At 37.9% G+C, this 24,108-nt stretch overlaps 1 protein-coding gene and 1 pseudogene across 1 annotated transcript; one reads left to right on the top strand and one right to left on the bottom strand.

Moving 5' to 3' along the window:
• Nucleotides 1-6,001: 6,001 nt before the first annotated feature.
• Nucleotides 6,002-8,129, bottom strand: LOC127659214 (BTB/POZ domain-containing protein KCTD12-like). The gene has a single exon (XM_052148926.1). The coding sequence runs from the start codon at nt 8,091-8,093 to the stop codon at nt 7,224-7,226; it is 870 nt and encodes a 289-aa protein (XP_052004886.1). The 5' UTR covers nt 8,094-8,129; the 3' UTR covers nt 6,002-7,223.
• A 3,290-nt stretch (nt 8,130-11,419) lies between these two features.
• On the top strand, nt 11,420-22,844 carry LOC127658795 (cis-aconitate decarboxylase-like; annotated as a pseudogene).
• The last annotated feature ends 1,264 nt before the right edge of the window (nt 22,845-24,108 follow it).

Here is a 24,108-nt window from a genome sequence, read left to right as displayed (position 1 = left end):
AATAATAAGCCTAAAACACTAACCACGTAATTTATAAATTCTCTTTAGGAAGTTGGGACAACATTTTGGAGAATTTTGTTGGTCTAATGTGTTTTTATGTAAATGCAAACATAGTAATTCACATTTTGTAGTATCTATGTCTCAAAGAAATAAAAAACCATATGCTGGATCAAATGAAATGGCGCCTCTTAGGTAGACATACTGTAGAAATAAAGTGATGAGATGAGCTCCTTTCCACTGGAAAACAGTCGATTAGTTACTTTTGAAAAGCTAATGCTTGATAAAGGACTTCTGGGTTTGATTACCCATGGATGATTACAGGGATGTTTGGACTGTTTACTTTCCCACTTAGTTGCTTATTGGCTTTTTAAGCCCTATATTGATCGCGCCAGAATCCATGTTCACAGTAATCCATGTTCTATTTGTCCAATGGCTGATGTTTCAAGAAGTACATGAATAACGGGATCTGAAGAATGCTGTAGATTTTAAGCTGGTTTTGCAAAAACAATTAAGTTAGACCATTACAAATTCAACCCTATCGCACCTGATGATCTCAAAATTGGTATTAATTTTAGAGGTATACCTATGTTGAGTCACATAAAATATGAAGCTGTCTCACATTTGGATTTTTCTTACCTCAATCCAGGGCTAAGGCAGGCATCCAAATGATTCTGCCTCAGCTAATCCAAATATGCAGTTTTAGCCTATAGCTAAAGTTTGCCTTTTCAACTGGATTTCCATTGAGGAATGTCTCTGTATTAGCTTATTCCATAACCTGTGCCAAAAAGGGCTTTGAATATCTACTGCAGTCCTTGAAAGAGTATCAATTTGCATAATATTTAATTTATTATTTGTTATACTATTTTTATGAAGGATGATGTAACTAAAACAAATGCAGCGCTCCTACTGTTTTACCATATAATTTGATCCAATTAAAAGGGAACATTTTAGTAAATGTTATGCTTTGAGCAAGCCAACAAGGAAATCACAGTCCAGGTCACTGCTGTAAAATATTTCACGCTCCGAAGACAGGTTTGTGTGCTAGCATAAAACAGCTGAACATTTTAATATGGAATCAACTTACTCAGCTTATATACTGAAACTGTACCCTGTTAATAACATGGAATGGTAGAAGCAGACATCTGGTTATAGTATAATAACACTTGTGAAGATTCCCATCTCACCACTATAGCCATGTTGCCTCTGACTACACACTTGGTAGTGCTTATTGTGGTGAGTAACCCCACAAACATGTGTATGTCTAGGGTTTGTCACATTAAAATGGTTCCAAACCACACAAGAATTTCCCTGAAGACATGTTTAGCCCAAGGGAAAGGGTCCCCTCGAATCTATGAGAGTGGACCATCTGTTGTGTCATTTGTTTGTACCATTTATTCCTGTGCCTCAATGGAGAGAAGACTGTCAAACATTCCTCACATCTTGGTTCACTGTAGTGAGCACTACAAAACTTTAAACCCTCTCAAAGGCAAAGAAATGAGAGGATATGTACGCAGCCATGATTTTAGATGGAAAAACACATTCACAAATACAGAGACTTGCTGAGAGATATTGTTTCTGCAGTCATATGTCACCTGTTTCTTGAGTATATTAATTATTGGATGGGCAGGGCTTGTGACCAACTGACTCCCATCACTTATATATGAGGCAAAGTGTTTTTAACAACACTTGTGTGGAGTGTTTTTTTGTCAGTAGACACGATTAAAGATGAGGCAAAAGCCATTTCAGCCCAGCCCAGTGTTTTTTTTACTGTAAGAAGTTGCTGGGTGTGGATGTAAAGAGGGTCACTACAATGGTGACTTTGTTGGAAAAGCATTGGCAGTGAAATTGAAGATTCAGACTGGAAAATCTTGTATTTTTAATGGTCTCTGTACTGTAGCAGACACTGTATAGACAGCATAGACAGTTTTTCTCATGTTTATGACATGATAAATTAATGACACAACCCTCAATTTCATAAATATTTTATTTCATTTGTATTTCTTTTAATTTAACAGTTTAAATTAAAAGACAAGAATACAATTGCATTTCACCACATAATGGCAAAGGTTTGCAATCTATGTTGATTTAACTTGACCAGCTCACATTCCTGGTAAGACACATCTGTGTCACATTATTGCATGTAGTTATGAAAAAAGAATTAGTCATTAATTCAAGGCCATAACTCTGCCCCCTGTTAAACCATTGTAAATAGTCATTTGAAATGCACATACATTTGTTGCAAGTAATTGATTCACATTAAAACAAATAGACACAAGTTGTGTGTGCCTGGCCTTGTAATATTTTTGAAGCAAGTGAGAAGTATTTTGAAAGGCACTAGCCTTGACAACTACAGACACTAATTTCAATAAATGAATGGTGAGATCCTGGCCATCATCTATTCTAAAAGCAGGAAACCACTATTAAACGTCATACTGTAAATCAATGCAATAATGTTTTGTTTATGATCTTCTCTTTTGCAACTTTTGGTTTGCTTGTTCGCATTTGAGCATACATTAATTTATGTACATTGTCTCTGATGTCAAAGTGACAGATAGCTAATTGTTTTATGCCATTTGTGCATGAAAGCTTTGAGAATTTTGCCAAATGATTTTATGAAAAACAATGTAACATCATGCCCTCACTTCATGTTGTACATTGGAAAATACTATATAGTCATTGTGATGTTTGCTTCATAAGAAACATTTTTTTATATCAGTTATGTACATTGGCATGTTCTATGTTATATCAAATTTTATGTAGTTACGTTAATGTTTATTGCAATATTTTAGTGTTGCATGTGTTAAACTTATGGTGTTTTGTGTTAGTGAGAGTTACACTGTGTCTCTGCATTTGTATAAATTATTGCTTCTTTAAGAGCATTCAGAATTCCTTCAGAATTTCTGCAGAATCCCTCAACACTGCAGTGAATAAGCAACTAAAGTCATATTGTCAGATTCATCAGCCAATCAGATTGATTTATTTGTTCTTGTTGAGTGTGGTCTTTAGGATATGTCCCAGTCGAGGCCTTCTAGCTGGCCCTGAGTGACGTACGAAATTTGAAAGCGAAGAGCACGAGATCTTGCTGACGAGTCTGCTGTCATCACTGCCTCATCACCATCGAGAAAGAGATACTTATGGATTTAAAAACCTGAGATGTTCTGCATGATCCTGCAATTGATTAATTAGCAGGAAAGGAGGGAGCACAGTATGTTTTCTCATCACAAAACCTGATATATAACAACTGTTGTGCACAGCAAAAGATGAAAAAACCACATGAAATACGATCTGACCATTCAGACTGAGATGCATTAAGAAAATCTGAATTTGTTCGGATTCCAAACCACCGACGAATGTGAAAGTGAGCGAGAGGGTGAGTTCAGAGTTAACACTGCTAATGGTGAAGATAAGCTGCACTGAGTAGTCCTTCGGATGAAGACTGAGGCAGCTTGCCCATTACCAACACTTCGCCAGACACCTGGGGCCCAAAACACCATTCAACATATCCAAGATAGTTTCCACTGGCCGAGCCTGGATGCAGAAGTACGCTGGATCTGTCAGAGGTGCAAGGTATGTCAACAGACTACAATGACCTCCACAAGCTCCCCTTGGGAACCTTAAAAATGTGTTATCAATGACTTTATGCCTCATTCAATGAGTATAATCCACATAAGGTCAGTAAAATGCTAATGGAAACTTGAGAGTATTTGAGAAGTTTATATTACTTTGTATTAAAAAAATAACATGACTTTGTATTGGAAAATGTCTCTAAACAAAGAATCGTACAGATGTAGTTACATTTGTACCAGCTCACTAATAACTTTGACTGACTGTCAACATCAAGGTAGGTAGAGCACAAGGTCACATCTACTGATGACATGGACCAATTGCAGTAAGAAGGTGTTTAGCAGCCAATAATAATTTTTCCTAAAAGTTCACCTGGCAAGCTGTTACAAACCACTGAAACAAATGCAAAAACCTTCTTTTTGGCCAGATTTTGTTCTAAATTACGTCACATCCATTCACTCTTACATTTTGTAGGAAGCATAATCTTTACACAAAAATTTGTATGTGAATAGAATTTCAGCTTCCACAGGTAAAATTCAAATGCCTCATAGAAAGGCTATTAATACCAGCCCCAGGAATTCTGAGCACACTCTTAAATTAAAAAGCCATTGAGTGACAAGTTGTGGTATCCTCATGAGACCTCTCTGCCTTTAATGTTAAATGTACACATAGAAATAAGATTATGGATCCAACTAAAATATATTTTGGTGAACAATGTGTGTACAAACGCACTATTTTTAAATGATAATATGATATAAATATTAAATAAATGGCATTTATATTCAGAGTTATAACTAAAGTTATAATTATATTTTAGAGAATGTACTAAATAATATGCTTGAAGAACCAAAATTCATGGAATATGCTAAACATGCACTTAACATTCTCCATGAAAAATAAAACTGAGCTGTGCAATGTATGCATAAACCATAAATAAATATCCTGGCCGATAAGAGTACTCAGGGAGTTAGCCTATTTTTAACTTAGAATTATATTTTCATAATGAAGTTGTTTTTTTCTTCAGCTAATTTAGTCTGAACTCTTGTGGTATGCAAATATGGCTTTGTTATGCAATGCTTTGATCTGATTTTCAAAAACAACAAAAAAGTTTGTAGATGGAAGTTTAAGAGAGCATGCCATGGAATATGCTTCTACACTTCCAAGTTATTCAGCAATGGCCACCTTGGTAAACATTTATTAAAATGTTGTGTAATAATCCAGAACAACTTCTGCTTTGCTTATTGCCATATCCTAACTAGCATGTCCTGCTCTTCGATATGTAGCTGCTCTTTCAAAAGGGGTTTGGACATGAATGGGAACATTGTCCTTATTGTAGAATTTACACTATATGCCTAAATAGTATTTCAAGCTGGCCAGCACTCTTCCTCACAGTTGCTTATACAAGGTTTGTGGCTCACAGAAATCTCACCTCCCCCTTATTCATTACCAGTGCAAGAATTACTGCATTCTTCTTTGCGTAACTGCACAGAATTTAATTTATTTATTTGTACATTACACCATAATTGTTAAAATATTTACAACAATAAATATGCACTGTAATAATAGCAGTATGAAAGTAACGAGTCTATAAGGAGAATACAGTAACCTAAAAGTATCCATCCACACTTTTCAAATTGCTCCCACACACTGTTTATGTGTACTGTATATAGTATAGTGATAAACCACTCTCTTGGAACTGAGGTGCTCCACTGTGTGCACTCAGAGAGATCCGTCCTGTAACCCTGACCTTGCAGCTGGATCCTTTCCTTATTTACACTTGAAATGAAAATACCACCTATATTTGTGCATAGCAGCACCATCTGCATTTGAACATCATAGACTCAATTTGTGCTACAGAAAAACGGAAAGGGAACTATTGTAAATTGGGGTACAATTACAGCATTCATTATGACTGGCTATGATTCATGATCTGGCCACTGAAATAATCTGGCTGACCAAAAGCCCCTTGAGAGCCCAGTTAATAGTACTCAGTTCATCCAAAAAGCAAGCTTGAAGGCCAATTTGTTATTCCCAGTTGTATTTCTCCCAATTTGTGATTCATTTTCAGCCTGAATCTATGACATTGTTGGAGGGTTTCAGATAAAAGTTGTGCTAAGAATGAATGAGTTATGTTTTGTGTCCTTATCAAAACAAACATTCTAAATTGATAAGGATCCTTGTCCCATTTAAATTTCTATTCAGCAAAAAGATATTTAAAAAATAAAATGCACTTGAAGCACTGAATGCATTTGTATAGAAGAGCAAATCTGGTCTGTTACCTATGTAATATTTTAGCCCTCTAGACTGTAAAGCTGCAAAAGACACATTGAAAACAAACAAAACTGTTTATTTTTTTTTTTCAAGAATCGTGATGATAATAATAATTCAAAATTGTAAGGCTGAAAAATTGCAAGATTATAATTTATTGAATGATTAACTCACTTTTACAGCTGGAATAAAAAGGTGCACATTGTTTAATACACAGATATGAACATAGAAACAGTAAGTTTTGAACCTAAGACAAAAACAAACAAATCTCACTGCACACTCATTTAAAACTGGAATGTAAACAAAAATGTAGTCAGTACAATACTACCATTAAAAAATTCTGAGCCTGTATAAAGGACATAATTGAACTTATTTCGAAAAAAAATGGTCTGTGTTTCTGCCATGTTTAATAAAGCAACGTTTGGTGCATAATGACTAACACATACAAAATACATAGCATGTGAACGTTTCATTAATAGGCCATCTGAATACAAATCTGAATAAAGAATGAAAACAAATGACAAAAAAAAAAAAAAAAAAAAGCTATGAAGAATGCATCACTATAGTAACGCAATTCATGCATTCGTGAATTACTGGATATAAGATGTATTATTAAAATAATATTCCAGGTTAAACACAAGTTAAGCTCAATCGACAGCATTTGTGGCATAATGTTGATTACCAAAAAAAAATTATTTCGAATCATCCGTTCTTTTCTTAAAAAAATAGAAAGAAAGAAAAAAGAAGCAAAAGGTTACAAGAAGCGCTTACAATGAAAGAGAATGGGGCCAATTTTCAGAGGGTTTAAAAGGAGAAATGCGAAATATTTAGTTTTATAAAGGCAATTATATTAAATCTGCTGTTAAAACTCATATATTATTTGAGCTGTGAAGTTATTTAAATAGTATAACAGTCATGTAACGGTTTTTGGGCGTACTGCGTCATGTCGTCATGGCAACGAAGTTGCAAAACTCGATATAAGTAATCTTAAGTAGGCTATATAAGTAAGCAATTTTGTCACATTAAAGTCATGTTAAAATGCATATTGTGTTTTAACATTTACGGATTGACCTCATTCACTTCCATTGAAAGTGCCTCATTGTAGCCCAGATTACTTTATTTATTTTATTATATAGAAATTTATTTTTTAAGAAAAGGAGGGCCGTGAAATTTATTTATTTGTTTATTTATTTTTGCTTGCGGTAATCAACATTATGCCATAAATGTTGTCGATTGAGTTTAACTTGTATTAAACCCGGAATTTCGCTTTAAATGTTCAGATTGTGTGGATCCTGTGACGCTAACAACGAGACGACTAGCAGGTGCAACTCCATTATACTTCTCTTATTGTATTTAATGCACATAGACGTTCTCATGTAACAAATGCGGACTCATTCTCGACAGAAAACGTACTCTGTGTAGCTTGTCCAGATCTTGTCCTCGTTCGGATCACTGCTGGAATAAGCGCACGTGCCAGTGGAGCTGCACGCGACCATATGGAAGCCAAGCTCGGACAGTTTGTCAAACGCTTGCTCGAGAAAATTATATTTCAGATAATAGCGTGATGTGTACCTCTCCGGAGGTCGGTCCGGGTCTCTGCTCTCGTTCAAAGTGTCTCCGAACACCTCTTTAGCGAGAGAAGTTTTCCCGCACACCGTGATCCTCGCGACTCGCCTGAATTTGGCGTCTGTCTGTATGTCTCTTCCTATTGTATATGAACCCCGGTAACCGACCGTGATGTAGCCCGTCTTCTTGGACTCCAGGGATGGAGAACGAGCGGTGCTGACGGCGGACAGCGCGCGTGAGGGGTCCGGTCCGACCAGCGGAGTCGCGCTCTGCACCGACGGTTCTTCCGAATCACTCTGGCAGATCTCATCGGTGATGGAGTTGTCTTTACTCATTTTGGGAATCAAGAGCTTGGTTAGTTCCCGTAGCTGAAAAAATTGTGCCTCCCTCTGTAGTCTGCTCTTTTCTGGAAAATAGTCTGGCAAAACCAGATTTAGATCCCGTAGGTAGTCTAAAATGTAGCGGAAAAGAAACCCGTCCCTGTCCAAAAAGTAACGACCCTTGCTGTCCCGTGCCAGCTCTTTCGGCGTTTTCTTACTGAACATGTTGCAGAGGAGAGAACCCGGCACGGCTGTCAAAGTCGTATGCCGTGTCACATACACTTGTCCTCCAACATTTAGTTCAATAATTTCGGAAAACGGAGACGTGGATTCTTTGCAATTTGATATTCCACATGATGGATCCGCTAAAGCCATCGCGTCTCTTCAACTGGAGATGCCAGTGACGCGGGATTGTATGAAACGAGCTTTCTATAGGCGTAAGATAAAAGCAGGTGTTTAAATAGGTTGTGGGAGGGAGGAGAAGACGGCTGATGTGTGGGGCATATGGGCGCAGTATGTTAACACTTTATTGGCAAAATGGGACCAACTGGTGGTCTCTCATGCTGTCAGCGATCAGCGGATGTTTACAGCTCGTCTGAAGCTACGCGGACTCTTATTTGATGTCTGTCATGTCCATGGCACATAAGCACATACATTACAGTGAAATGCACAAAATAAAAAGAAAGATATATTGTTGTTTAATTTTATATGACAGCATTTGCCTTTGATGAAACAGGAGAATAGCGGCATCTAGTGGTAGAAAGTTGCAATCTTGGGTCTGAATCTTATTATGGATTCTAGTAGACTACAACAAAATGGACAGACATATATGTCAGCTCCCACCAATGTGTTTCCATTGGTTTAACAATAAACTTAAATTGCCCCAATTACTAATTAAAAAAACCTAATATATCAAATGCTTAGTTTTAATAATATGTCAAAGTCCATTATGTAATAAAAACATTTTATTGATTCATATATACATCACAAAGAAAAACTCAACACATATACAATGAATCAACATTTCATATTTAAACCCCACTAATATCCCTCCCATATAATATAATTCACCAACCCCACCCTGACCCCAAATTAACACCCCTGTGGTTAACACCCACATAATAACATACACACAACCCCAAAGATTTATAATAATAATAAAATAAAAATACATAATTAAACTAAACTACACTCTCCACATTCCCTCCTGAGAGTCCCCACAAAAAACTAAATAATTGACCCATTTTTTTAACAAATAAGTCCCAAAACCCCAGCCTTCCTCTTACCACTTCCTCGAAAGCAGCCACCCTCCCCATTTCCACACACCACTCCAAAAAAGAGGGTGCTCCATCTGACTTCCATTCCCTTAAAATGATTTGCTTGCCGATCATGCGACTGGTCAGAACCCAATTTTTAATGTGATTATCCCCCAAATTTATGACCGACCCATCACCCAAAATACTGAGTAATAATGAGTGCTCAAAACATCACACATACAACTCTGTACTTTCAACCAAAATCCTTGAATCTTAGCACACCCCCAAAACATGGTTTGTGTCACCATCATCTGATTGGCATCACCAGCAGGTGGGTGTGTCTTTAAGACCAAGCTTATACAATCTAGAGGGGGGTCCAATAGAATCCATTTAAAATCTTAAATTGCATAAGGTGCACCCTTGCATCTCTAAATGCAGACTTGACATTTTTAGAATCCTAGCCAACACTCCCTCCTCCAATACCAAGTATAAATCCTTCTCTCATAATCTCTTGATTGAAGTTAAAGCTCCGTCCCCCAGACTCTGAATTAACAGGAAGTAATACACTGACCTCATGACCTTTTCCAATAGCAGTAATCACCACTGCCAGAGTGTCTGCCGTTTTAGGGGGGGGGTGCTACTCCCAGAAATATTACAGAGCAGGTGGCGCAGCTGTAAATATCTTTAGAACTGAGATCTGGGAATCGCAAAGTGTTGAACCAAATTTTCAAAAGATTTAAACACTCCACTCTCATGCAGGTCACCGAGTGTAGTAACCCCTCTCACAATCCACTCTGACCAGTGAAAAGTCCATTATGAAAATACCCTAACAAGTTCCTAAATTTAACATATTGGTAGCAAATTGAAGAGGGCTGGATGAGAGTGCTACCAAAAGAGAGGGTGATTAGAAGTCCTCACCTTTATTTATGCCTTTTCCATAACTTATAGACAACTTTAGGCATAAATTCATCAAATATACAAAATACTTTTAAAGACTCATATAGTCTTTCTTGGGTTGCAAAAAAGATGAATGTATGAAGAGTAAGTTGAAATGACTTATTCAGACTTAATTGACTTAATTTCTTGAATATAGTGAAAGGTTTATAGGTTGAACTACACTTAAAATTGTGTGAACTTCATGGCATTAGAACTAACCATGTGGCATCTGCAAGAAAATGATGATTGCTATTAACCAATTAACCAATTTAGCTGGTCCCAAGATAATTTTTTATTGTCAGTTATCCTCAAGTTCATAAACTACAGATGTAGTTCAACACATTAGCTGTAGTCATGCTTACTAATGTTTGACTGTTAATTGTTTGAATACTTTCTACGATAATACATAAAACAATACAATCACTTTTGTTCACTTTCATCTTACAATGGTCACACTCAGTTTATGATAACTTGTACTCTTTAACCTCAACTTCTTGGAATTTCTCTGACCCTATGAGGAACCACTGACAGACAGACCATATTCTCTGACTAAAGTTGTTGCAAAGAAATTCCTGTTTTCACAAATTTTTAAAGAAATTGAAGTTTAAGTTAATTAAATATGGTCTCAGTTTTCCTCTGTGTGTTTAATGTTCTATAAATATAGAAGTTAAAAAGTTAATAATGTGGAGGACCTGTTTACAGCCTACATTGAGTGTTATGCGTTTTTGTTTTCTTGTTAATTAATTGTTATTATTGTTTTATTACTAGTCTCAAATATATTCCTGGTAAAATGTAGATTTAAAGAAATGGTTTAAATTAGATTTATAGAAATATGTTTAACTTTGCCAAGTATAAAATTAGTTCAATTAATGGCAAAGCAAATGTAGTAACTTTGCATTTACCAATCTGTTTTGATTAAAACAAAGTTCATAGTCCTTATTCATTACAATCCAATAATTCAAATTTATTCTAAATTCATAACATATACACTATTTACAATGCATACAATATTTACACTATATACAATGCAGTTTAATGGAAATTTGTCATATAATTAAAATAGGAAAATCTTACAAATAGGCTGAATTTTGTAAATTGTACTTGTATTGTGGAATTCTAATTATGAATTGCATGCACAAAATGTAGTTATTTAGTTGTTTCATACAAAAATTGAACTGAGATTTAACACCACAGCATTGTGAAACCACACACTTCATGATGTTGCGGTTAAGTAACCTTGGAAGTTTGGCGAGCCAGTTTTTGCTCAGGCACATTAGTATAGAATGCACAAAAAATTGACACCCTAAATTCACAGCAGGATCCAGACCTCACACGATGTTCAGAAAGGTAATCACTACACACTGACTACTAGTCACTTAAAACACACAATGTTAGATTGAAATTATTTTAAACAAAGTTATATTATTTGTATTTATTTATTTACTTCTTTTAATAGAATTAATATTTTATATTCCAAAAGTTATTCATACTCTCATTGCCCAACGTCAAATGTGTGTTAAATGTTATTTTACTCTTTTTCTCAGGAGTGTTACTGAAAGTTTTGGCGCAGCCGTGTCCTGTTTGAGCACAGCTCATCTGATGGATGAGGTGGTTAGAAGGAGTAAGAGAATGATACTGGACACACTCGGAGTGGGATTACTTGGAAACAGCACCCCAGTCTTTAACACTGTGCTCCAGTACAGCCAAGTGAGTTTCTATCATTCTGAAGGTTTATTAATCCTATTCAGTGCATGCAAAATTTGTCTAAACCAGTGGCTAGGTCACATAAGGGCCATGGTGGCACTGATCCACTCAAATGTATGGCTGGCCCGCCCAAGTCAAACGCCAGATAATCATAGCAGTTAGCAAATAAATAGAAACAGCATTTTGTTGCATGCAAAACAGCTCACATGCATGGTAGTCATCATATTCCTGTTATAAATATAGTTAGAAAATGTGTTTATATTTCAAACAAGAAAATCTGTATATGGTTATGGTGAATAGAATAAATAAATTGATAACTGAAAATTGATGTTTGGTGTGTGGTAGATATTTCTGTAGATGGCATTTCTTTGTTTTGGCTTAAAATCTAACACACAAACAACAACCACATATACAGTAATAGGGTGGCCATATGTTCTTTTTCCCGAACCGGTCCTCTTTTTCAGACTTCTGGCCGAGCTTCTGGGATTTCTAAATTGCCTAAAATGTTTGGGATTTGACTTTGTTTTCATATTGACGTGCATTTTAGATCCGCCATATTTTCTGTGTGAAGTGATCTTGAGAAAAAGCTGTTTTTAATGGAAAATTACACAAAAACGTACTATTTTTCATACAAAGTAATGATATAACAATTAGTTTTGTTATCAATAACAAAACAATATAACATTACTTTTAAAAGTAAAAGTAACTCAAAAGAACAGCTGTTAAATTTAACACCTGTTTCACCACACCTGCACATGCTACAAATTGTCAGTTGTATTTACTTATAATGTTAATATTGACTATATCAAGATGATTTCAAATAGCACTTATCAGGGATATAACATGATAAAAATCTGCCAAGTTCATCCGAGTGACAGATCATTTGTAGTGCAACGTATGTGTGATCTGGCAATTGTCAGTAGCATAATATTATATAGCATATATATATATATATATATATATATATATATATATATATATATATATATATATATATATATATATATATTGCATCTTATATTTAATATTATTGTATTTTATTCTATGGCCATTTCATTTTTCATCACATATGACATATTAAGGTAAATTACAAATTAAAAGCATAATAATTGTTTAAAAAACAGCAAATTATTGTTATTGAACCAGTAATTGTGCAACTATCATTGCCACTGGTCTAAACTAACAATTAAATGCAGAGATGGATATCGTTCTATAGTCTTTCATTTATATCTGGTTTTTGCATATTTCTTTGATGATTTATGAATTAGAGGCAGCAAGCAATGAAAAAGATGGACCAGGATCTGGGGAAGACCAGGATCATCTCTTCCACCTCAATATGCTGCCTTTGTTAATGGAGTTGCAGTAGGTCATTTTAAATGCCCACTTCTATATACTGTATGTCTTAGGTATTTTTTTTTTTTCTGTTTGTTTTTTGTTGTAAATATAAGGTTCAACGTTTACTTTTAAAAAGCCATTTGAAATAATAATTATTAAAAAAAAACACCTGATCACATTACTTACCATTTATTAATTTCTCACTTCTTTAGTACAGTTTCAGTTAGTTGTATTTTAGAATGAATGCATCTGCCAAGAACAAAAATGTAAATGTGATTAAATTGGATTTTTTTCTTTAAGCAAAGCTCCCCCCAACTGAGCCACTGGAGAAAAAAAAAGTTTGTTTTTAAATTATATTACAAGTTTTGTCATTATAATCAGCACAACTAGAAAACCTTCGATAGATACTGTAAATGTATCAGTTCGTTCAGCTCTATTTACTATAAATGTATGTATGATGAATAAGGTTTAGCAAGTATAAGCTAAACATATAAGCAAGTATAAGAATAAGGTTTCAATTTAACATTTAGATAATTTATGTTTCTTAATTTAACTGGCTCTAAAGAAAATAATGACAGCGATCAGTTGGTCCCCCAAAGAAGTGTAGATTAAGATGCACTTCAGCTATGCACATTAACATGCACAAGGAAAAATCACATTGATTGAACAGAATCCAACTTCACCAAAGGGAACAACAATTACTTTTGTGATTGTATGTGTTAGCTCAGATAGTGGCAGCAGAGGATTCTTACTAATGAGTTTAAAAACTGTGAAATGTGTTGATATATCAGGTGCACTCTATGGACTTTGATGACACCTAGCATCCAGCCACTCACCCCTCCGGTGCCGTTTTGCTCACACTACTAGCATTGGCTGAAGCGATGCCTGTTAAACCCTCTGGCCTGGAGCTCTTGCTGGCTTTCAATGTGGGAATAGAGGTTCAGGGGAGGTTCCTCAGGTTTTCCTAAAATCATATGCTGTTTAAAGGAACTTATATGTATAATATATGCAGAAAACCAAATAAAATAGGATCCAAAATGATTCACTTGTTGATCAATAAAAGCCTAAAAAGCTTTTAAAAAATGTCCAAGTAATTTTAGAACACAGTATAGAGAAATTGTACATGCTCACTCATTGATCCGGATGCCGCCATTCAGCTAGACGGGCTCGCCTCGTTTCGTGCCGACAGAAATGCAGCTCTCTGCGGTAAGACTCGCGGTGGTGGCTTGTGTGTTTACATCAACACGGAATGGTGCAAGAACTCTACGCTAGTCTCTAGTTACTGTTAATCGCTGTTGGAGCTTGTGACTGTTAGATGCAGACCTTTTTATCTACCACGGGAATTCACCACTGTTTGCATAACCGGAGTTTACATTCCCCCCAGCGCTACCGCTAAGGAAGCGCTCTGTGGACTGTATGGGGCTATGAGCGAACTGCAGAACGCTCACCCCGACGGACTGTTTATTGTCGCCGGAGATTTCAACCATGCAAATCTCAAGACAGTGCTCCCTAAATTTCATCAGTATGTGGACTTTGCAACGAGAGGGGCGAACGCGCTTGATCTTGTTTACACAAACATCCCAGGCGCGTGCCGGGCGGAGCCCGCCCCCACCTCGGCTACTCAGACCACATCTCTGTTATGTTAATTCCAGCATACAGACCGCTCGTCAGACGCACAAAACCGCTTCAGAAGCAGGTGAAAACCTGGCCAGCAGGAGCCATCTCTGCTCTTCAGGACTGTTTTGAGTGTACTGACTGGCACATGTTCAGGAGGCTGCAACATATGGCGATTCTACCAACTTGGAGGAATACACAGCATCAGTGACCAGCTACATCAGCAAGTGCATTGATGATGTCACTTTCTCCAAGACCATCACCACACGCTCCAACCAGAAGCCGTGGATGACTGCGGAGTTGCGACGCTGCTGAGGTCCCGAGACTCGCCTTCAGAGCAGGCGATAAGGCAGCCCTAAGAACAGCTAGGGCCAAACTGTCACAGGCAATCAGAGAGGCAAAGCGCGCTACGCCCAGAGAATCCACAGTCACTTCCAGGACAGCGGTGACACGCGGCGATGTGGCAGGGCATCCAGGCCATCACCAACTACAGGACAACATCAGTTGCCTGTGACAAAGATGCCTCCCTTCCAGATGCGCTGAACGACTTCTACACTTGGTTTGAAGTGCAGAACGACGTGATGGCGAGGAAGTCCACCCCTCCTCCCAACGACCAGGTGCTCTGTCTTACCACGGCAGATGTGAGGAAAACTCTACGTAGAGTCAACCCACGGAAGGCTGCTGGACCAGACAACATTCCTGGCAGAGTGCTCAGAGGATGTGCAGACCAGCTAGCAGATGTTCTTACCGACATCTTCAACATCTCTCTGAGCAGCGCCATTGTTCCAACGTGCTTCAAGGCCACCACCATCATCCCCATGCCAAAGAAGTCTTCAGTGTCCTGCCTCAACGACTACCGTCCCGTCGCGACTTACACCCATCATCATGAAGTGCTTCGAGAGGCTCGTCATGAGGCAGATTAAGACCCAGCTGCCCCCTCACTAGACCCACTGCAGTTTGCGTATCGTTCAAACCGTTCAACGGACGATGCCATCATCACAACCCTCCATCTGGCCCTCACCCACCTAGACAATAAGGACTCATACGTTCGAATGCTGTTCATAGATTTCAGCTCAGCATTCAACACAATCATTCCCCAGCACCTGATTGGAAAGCTGAACCTGCTGGGCCTGGACACCTCCCTCTGCAACTGGATCCTGGACTTCCTGACTGGGAGACCTCAGTCAGTCCGGATCGGGAACAGCATCTCCACCACCACCACCACACTGAGCACTGGGGCCCCCAGGGCTGTGTGCTCAGTCCACTGCTGTTCACTCTGCTGACTCACGACTGTGCAGCAATGCACAGCTCGAATCACATCATCAAGTTCGCCGATGACACGACCGTGGTGGGTCTCATCAGCAAGAACAACGAGTCAGCATACAGAGAGGAGGTGCAGCGGCTGATCGAACTGGTGTAGAGCCAACAACCTGTCCCTGAATGTCGACAAAACAAAAGAGATGGTTGTTGACTTTAGGAGAGCACAAGGTGAACACACTCCGCTGAACATCGACGGCTCCTCTGTGGAGATCGTCAAAAGCACCAAATTCCTTGGTGTTCACTTGGCGGAGAACCTCACCTGGTCCCTCAACACCAGCTCTATCACCAAGAAAGCCCAGCAGTGTCTCTACTTTCTTCGAAGGCTGAGGAAAGCACATCTCCCAACCCCCATCCTCACTACATTCTATAGAGGGACTATTGAGAGCATCCTGAGCAGCTGCATCACTAGCCTGGTTTGGGACTTGCACCGTTTCGGACCGCAAAGCCCTGCAGAGGATAGTGAGGACAGCTGAGAAGATCATTGGGGTCTCTCTTCCCTCCATCAAAGACATTTACAAAAAACACTGTATCCATAAAGCAACCAGCATTGTGGATGACCCCACACACCCCTCACACAAACTCTTTACCCTCCTCCCGTCTGGCAAGAGGTACCGAAGCATTCGGGCCCTCACGGCCAGACTGTGTAACAGCTTCTTCCCCCAAGCCATCAGACTCCTCAATACTCAGAGACTGGTTTGACACACACGTGTCCTGATTTGCACTTTAATTACTGTCACTTTATAACTGTCTGCTACCTCAATAACTGCTAAGTGTTCTATGCACAATCTCATAGTATGTTATGTTTACATTTTTAGAAACTGTCATCTTTTTGCACTACTGAGTACTGGTCGGCGCTGCACTGTCTATTGTCATGTTCATGGTCAGAAATTTGTTGTACTGTCCCGTACTTTTTGCACATGTTTGCACGTGCACTTTATATAGGTATATATAGGTTTTTTATATAGGTATTTTATTTCGTTGTGTTGTCTCATGTGGTCCTGTGTTGGTCCTTTGTTTTTTTATGTAGCACCATGGTCCTGGAGGAACGTTGTCTCGTTTTGCTGTGTACTGTACTAACTGTATATGGTTGAAACGACAATAAAAACGACTTGACTTGATCATGTGGCTGTGGCTTTCAAATTGCTAGTAAACATTTTCAATGGGAGTCATTGGGGCTGAAGAACTTACAATTAATTATTAGAAACAATAAGTTCAGAGAGAAATGTCATTTGTAAGTGGTAGTGAAGACTCGTCAGAAAGAAAGAAAAAATTACACAATAATGAAAACAACTTGAATTACAGTAAAACTTCATAATAGCTTTTATTATTAAATCATTAAGTATTTTTTTTATTTATTTTTTTGCTCAATAGATTAGTAGATAATGTATGTCATATATTAATATATACAGTATAAATATATACACTGACCTGCCACAACATTAAAAGCACTTGCCTAATATTTTGTAGGTTCCACTTGTGCCGCCAAAACAGCGCCAACCCGCATCTCAGAACAGCATTCTCAAATGATATTCTTCTCACACAATTGTACAGAGCGGTTATCTGAGTTACAGTAGACTTTGTCAGTTTGAACCAGTCTGGCCATTCTCTGTTGACCTCTCTCATCAACAAGGTTTGATGACCGATTCAAGCATTTTAATACAAAATGTACATTATTTATTTGATAACTTGAATTGTACATTTAACATTGTCAGTAGATTTTGTCAGTCAGTGAATAAATACATGGATCCATTGTTGTTATTTAAACAAACAAACGCCAGTAATTCAGTTCTTTGTTACAGGAGCTGTCCTGTCCAAATTGATGCTGATCACTTTGACCAATATATGTCCAGGAGTTTGCATTCTCAACATGAAAATACTAACATTCATGGAAGTTGTTTGTAACCTTGTAGAGGTGCCGATATTTATGCATTTGGCAGGCGCTTTTATCCAAAGCGACTTACAGTGCACTTATTACAGGGACAATCCCCCCGGAGCAACCTGGAGTTAAGTGCCTTGCTCAAGGACACAATGGTGTGGCTGTGGGGATTGAACCAGCGACATTCTGCTTACCAGTTCAGTGCTTTAGCCCACTACGCCACCACCACCATTCCAGTAGAAATGTATTGACTATTACAGAATTTTAATAAACGAAAATATGTTGGCTTTTATAAGACGTTTTAGTAAGAGATTAAGATGTAGGCTAATGATGCTAAATTATAGCGATTAATGAAAGTGACCCAATAAATCCACGTAACGTGAATGTACACAATGTGAATCATAATGGGCTCTCAAGGAGCCTAAATCCTAATATCTATTAATAGATCATCTGGTTAGAATTCAAGGCACTGTATACTAGTAGCCTTACAGCCATTTTATGCATCATGCAATTTGTTACTGCCTTGTAAAAGACTATAGGTGAGCTGATTTGAAACATTCATTGGAGGAAGGAAGAAGGAGGAGGAAAAGAGAGGGGGACTCTCTCATTGCACACTCTTACTCTAATCTCCATTTATAACCATATTTTAATTGTTTATTCAGGCATATTCATTTAAGTTTTAAACTGCATGGTCACATTACTCACATATGTCTTCTTAAATTATCTGTTTGTCATGCGCAGACTGCCTATAGTGATGTTTTCAACACTTATTTTATTTCCAATTATCAAAAATATATTAATAAAAATAAATTAATTTCCCAATGGCTTTGATAAACTGTGAAAGATGCCAGAAAGGTACGTTTAAGTTGCACTTAATGGACTTAGCATATGGTTCAAAGCTCTTGTTAATTTTAACTCCAAACATTTTAAACTCTTCAACTTCTTTCACCTGCAATTGTAAAAATAAGCATAATAACTGAAAAATAAACTATGGCTTCTATAAAGTTTAACAAAAATCTCATACATTGTTGTTTCATAAAATGGCTCCAAAAGAGTTATAATTTTCCATACATTTTCAGAATTAAGTTGTTGTGAGTTGAGCTGTGCCTCGCACAGTCCCAAAAACAGAGCCCAGAGTCGTCTTGTTGTGTCTGATTAGCTAATTTTCACCAAAAAGATTATTTCAGAAATGAAATATTCTCCATGTATATAGCCTATATGCATAGTAAAAAAAGAGTAGGATTGAAGTGTGCACAAATTGCACGTTGATTGCCATTCAATCCTTTACAAATTGCATCATTGAACACAGAATAAAAATTAAACCCTTTGCAAAATATCATATTATATGAAACACCAATAATAACATAAAAAATACTTTTAAAATTATTGAACAAAGCCTCTTTTATGTCAGAAATATCAATGGGTAAAAATATTCCAGAATGTCAAAGTCTTTTAATATCAACCCATGTTTTAAAAATGTTTTACATAATTTACGAGTTGGCTATTTCGTATGGTCTGGCATGATGTTGTTTGCATAAACTCTTATGACTTTATCACGTTCAAATTCACGGATGTCTAATGCAGAATTAAGCGCCAGTTCTGCACTAGGCGTTAAGAGCATGCTTTTTAATATTATGCCCTAACCCAAACCCCTTATCTAAACTTAACCAATCAGTAGAGAGTGTAAACATGATAGGAAGCTGTTGAGTATGACAGAAGCAAGTAATTGTCACATATTAGATGGAAACTATGTCCAGCGACATCATTCAAACGAGTGCAGTCGCTCGATATCATACGAATTAGCCAAATTTAGAAGAGTCGTACGAATCCTGATGATTTTGCCGTGAGAGTGTGTTGTTTATTATAGCTATATTCGAATAATAAACACAACTTAATATCAGTAGCCTAAACCGCTTGACAATAATTAAATGGTTAAACCCAACCTTGAATAAAAGCTTACAATTGTCAGATGTTTTTAATCATTGTCTGTCTGGGGTTACCATGTTTCCAGCCACACTGAATAAGTTCTGTCAATGAATTTACTAACAAACATATATGAGGTGTTTATTATTATTATTATTATTATTATTATTCCGTTAACAACAACATAGAAATATGCACATCATGAGGATAATAAGATAATACTATTTAAAAAATTGCTACTGTTGACGTAAATATGACGAGAAATAAAAAACATGGGAAGATAATGCACTGACAATGTTTTAGAAGCAGAAAATCTCTAGCATAAAGAATGAGAAAACAGTCTCAAATTATCTAATACTTCACTATACTGATTATATGCTATTATTTCACAAATTTATTTCAGGTTTTCCTTAGGTACGATCACGTGCACTTCACCGCCGGTCGCACTCCACCACCACTGTTTTCAGCCCTATTCCCGTGCCCCAATCCAATGCCCATGCCCAGGGCAGGCTTACACGCACTCTGCCCTTCTGTTTGCATTTTGACAATTTTGCAATTCAATTGGAATGGAGCACGAACTGCTCTACAGCGGAGTGGGTAATTGAGCGTGCAAATTGGTGCAGGAGAACATTTCCAGCTGTCAATCAACGTAATTGATAACAGCTCCAACTAGTACTCATTATAACAAACTCCAGTATGAATTGTCACCCCCCTATCTATAATTTAGATATTTATTCTCTCTCAGATTTCACCCACCTGCCGTTGTTGGGGTTATGGGCAGTGCAGCTGCTACAGCTAAACTCTTAGGCCTCTCTCCAGCCCAGTACATAGCAGCTCTAGCAATAGCATGTTCATCAGCTGGAGCTCCCATGGAAAATGCTGCTACTCAGACCAAGCCATTCCACATGGGCAATGCTGCACAAGGGAGTCTGGAAACTTCTGAACTTGCTCTCCTCGGTCTTGTAGGCAATACACAGATTCTGGACCTGGAATCAGGCTTCGGGGCCTTTTATACAGCTTATGTTCCTCGTCGGCTGGCTGAGGTCACCCCAACTTTTCATTACAGGTGGGTGTTGGAAGATCAGAACATTGCACAGAAACGCTTCCCTGCCCACCTTGGGATGCACTGGGTAGCAGATGCAGCAATGGAAGCAAGGGCGATATTTCTGGAAAAATACCCAAATGCCGATCTCAGTCAGATTAAGAAAATTACCGTTACACTAAGAGTGCCCTTATCCAGATACAGTGAGGAAAATAAGTATTTGAACACCCTGCTATTTTGCAAGTTCTCCCACTTGGAAATCATGGAGGGGTCTGAAATTGTCATCGTAGGTGCATGTCCACTGTGAGAGACATAATCTATGTATCACAATGTATGATTTTTTAACTATTTATTTGTATGATACAGCTGCAAATAAGTATTTGAACACCTGTCTATCAGCTAGAATTCTGACCCTCAAAGACCTGTTAGTCTGCCTTTAAAATGTCCACCTCCACTCCATTTATTATCCTAAATTAGATGCACCTGTTTGAGGTCATTAGGTGCATAAAGACACCTGTCCACCCCATACAATCAGTAAGAATCCAACTACTAACATGGCCAAGACCAAAGAGCTGTCCAAAGACTCTAGAGACAAAATTGTACACCTCCACAAGGCTGGAAAGTGCTACGGGGAAATTGCCAAGCAGCTTGGTGAAAAAAGGTCCACTGTTGGAGCAATCATTAGAAAATGGAAGAAGCTAAACATGACTGTCAATCTCCCTCGGACTGGGGCTCCATGCAAGATCTCACCTCGTGGGGTCTCAATGATCCTAAGAAAGGTGAGAAATCAGCCCAGAACTACACGGGAGGAGCTGGTCAATGACCTGAAAAGAGCTGGGACCACCGCTTCCAAGGTTACTGTTGGTAATACACTAAGACGTCATCGTTTGAAATCATGCATGGCACGGAAGGTTCCCCTGCTTAAACCAGCACATGTCAAGGCCCGTCTTAAGTTTGCCAATGACCATTTGAATGATCCAGAGGAGTCATGGGAGAAAGTCATGTGGTCAGATGAGACCAAAATAGAACTTTTTGGTCATAATTCCACTAACCGTGTTTGGAGGAAGAAGAATGATGAGTACCATCCCAAGAACACCATCCCTACTGTGAAGCATGGGGGTGGTAGCATCATGCTTTGGGGGTGTTTTTCTGCACATGGGACAGGGCTGACTGCACTGTATTAAGGAGAGGATGACCGGGGCCATGTATTACGAGATTTTGGGGAACAATCTCCTTCCCTCAGTTAGAGCATTGAAGATGGGTCGAGGCTGGGTCTTCCAACATGACAATGACCCGAAGCACACAGCCAGGATAACCAAGGAGTGGCTCTGTAAGAAGCATACCAAGGTTCTGGCGTGGCCTAGCCAGTCTCCAGACCTAAACCCAATAGAGAATCTTTGGCGGGAGCTCAAACTCCGTGTTTCTCAGCGACAGCCCAGAAACCTGACTGATCTAGAGAAGATCTGTGTGGAGGAGTGGGCCAAAATCCCTCCTGCAGTGTGTGCAAACCTGGTGAAAAACTACAGGAAACGTTTGACCTCTGTAATTGCAAACAAAGGCTACTGTACCAAATATTAACATTGATTTTCTCAGGTGTTCAAATACTTATTTGCAGCTGTATCATACAAATAAATAGTTAAAAAAATCATACATTGTGATTTCTGGATTTTTTTTTTAGATTATGTCTCTCACAGTGGACATGCACCTATGATGACAATTTCAGACCCCTCCATGATTTCTAAGTGGGAGAACTTGCAAAATAGCAGGGTGTTCAAATACTTATTTTCCTCACTGTATATAGACTGTCCTCTTCCAGTTACTGAGCACCAGGCCAGACATTCTTTCCAGTTCAACTGCTGCACGACACTGCTTGATGGTGAAGTCACCGATGAATCTTTCAGTAAAAGCCAGATGAACAGGAACACCCGGAGATGCTACTCAAAGTACATTTGGAAAATCCACAAGACAATCACTCGAGCTTTGAAAAGATGTATTGTGAAATGATCATGGAGACAACACAGGGGGAAACATTCACTGCACGCTGCAACACTTTTTATGGTCACTAGAGGAATCCACTCAGTCACGAAGATCTGGTGCAGAAGTTCAAGGCGAATGCATAAAACGTGCTAACGCCGGATGATGTGGAGGGTATTACTTATAGAGTAGACAGTCTGGACAAAAACCCAGACTGCTCAATGCTTTGGTCATATATGCACTTTAATAAGGAAATGCTGCACAGAGATGAGTGTTATTACTCAGTTCTGGCTTGAATTATATTGTAATGCCTGAAAGAGCTTTTTTTATGGATTTCTTTTAAAAATGTAAATATGTAGGGTACTACGGGGCTAAAAGCTCTACGGGGTAAAATGCTCCTTTAAATTTATTTTCTCCCAAAACACTAAATAGCATCAAAATCTACCACAGTATCTTTAGTGTTTGATACAAACTGCAAAATGTTCCTCTTCCATGAGATCATTACGTGTGGTGTCTAAAGGTTGATTTTGAGGCAATTTGATATAATATTTAATGTTTTTTAAAATGTTGTAAATTGATGTTGCTAATGAATATCCTGGAAATTATCACATTTATTTTGAAACAAAGTGCTTATTTGTCATTTTACATTTTGTTCAAGGTGCTTATATCAAACATTTTCTGTCCAGTAAGTGAAAGGATAGCATTTGGGGTAAAAAGCCCCTCTGTTGAAAGTGAAACACACTGTTTCTCTTAAGTGGATGGAATAGATTTGTTGAATCACATGAATTACAATGGAGATTAATTTGTTTATAGAATACTTGAGATGTAATGGAATGTCAAATGTGACTGAAATGAAAAAGAAATGATGCACCATTTCTGAAGTGGTTATTTTGAGTAAACATTTTCTTAATTTGTCACTAAAAAAAGCATCTTGCAGTCTGGAAAGTATTTGAATAAGTTGACAAATTGTGCCCTATAACTATTGCCCCAGTGTCTACATTATTTCAATATAACCCCCCTGGGGGCCTTTTACCCCAGCTGAAGGAGCTTTTTATTCCAGGTGTGGGGTAAAAGGCTCCCTCGCCACCTTATATATATATATATATATATATATATATATCAAAAAGACTAGTATTCAAAACAACCTTTTGTTGTTATTTATTTTAACACAAATTAAGTTGCTCCATCAATATTCAATAAAAATAAATGTATTTCTTGAATCTTGATACACTTTATGACCAGAAAAAAAGAAAGCTAAATTTAACTCACCAACCTTCATGTTTCATGTTAGTCTATGTGTTAGTTTTATTTTGTAGATTAGAAATAAAGTCTTGTTTGTATTAAAAGATAACTTGACCGTGGTATATTTTGATAAATAATCTCGTCAATTGCCTCTTAAATGTCTACGCT

Source organism: Xyrauchen texanus, chromosome 18 (assembly GCF_025860055.1).
Source record: "Xyrauchen texanus isolate HMW12.3.18 chromosome 18, RBS_HiC_50CHRs, whole genome shotgun sequence".
In the NCBI taxonomy this organism is placed as follows: Eukaryota; Metazoa; Chordata; class Actinopteri; order Cypriniformes; family Catostomidae; genus Xyrauchen; species Xyrauchen texanus.
Note: the sequence above shows the minus strand (reverse complement) of the source record. Positions and strands in the feature narration are given on the sequence as shown.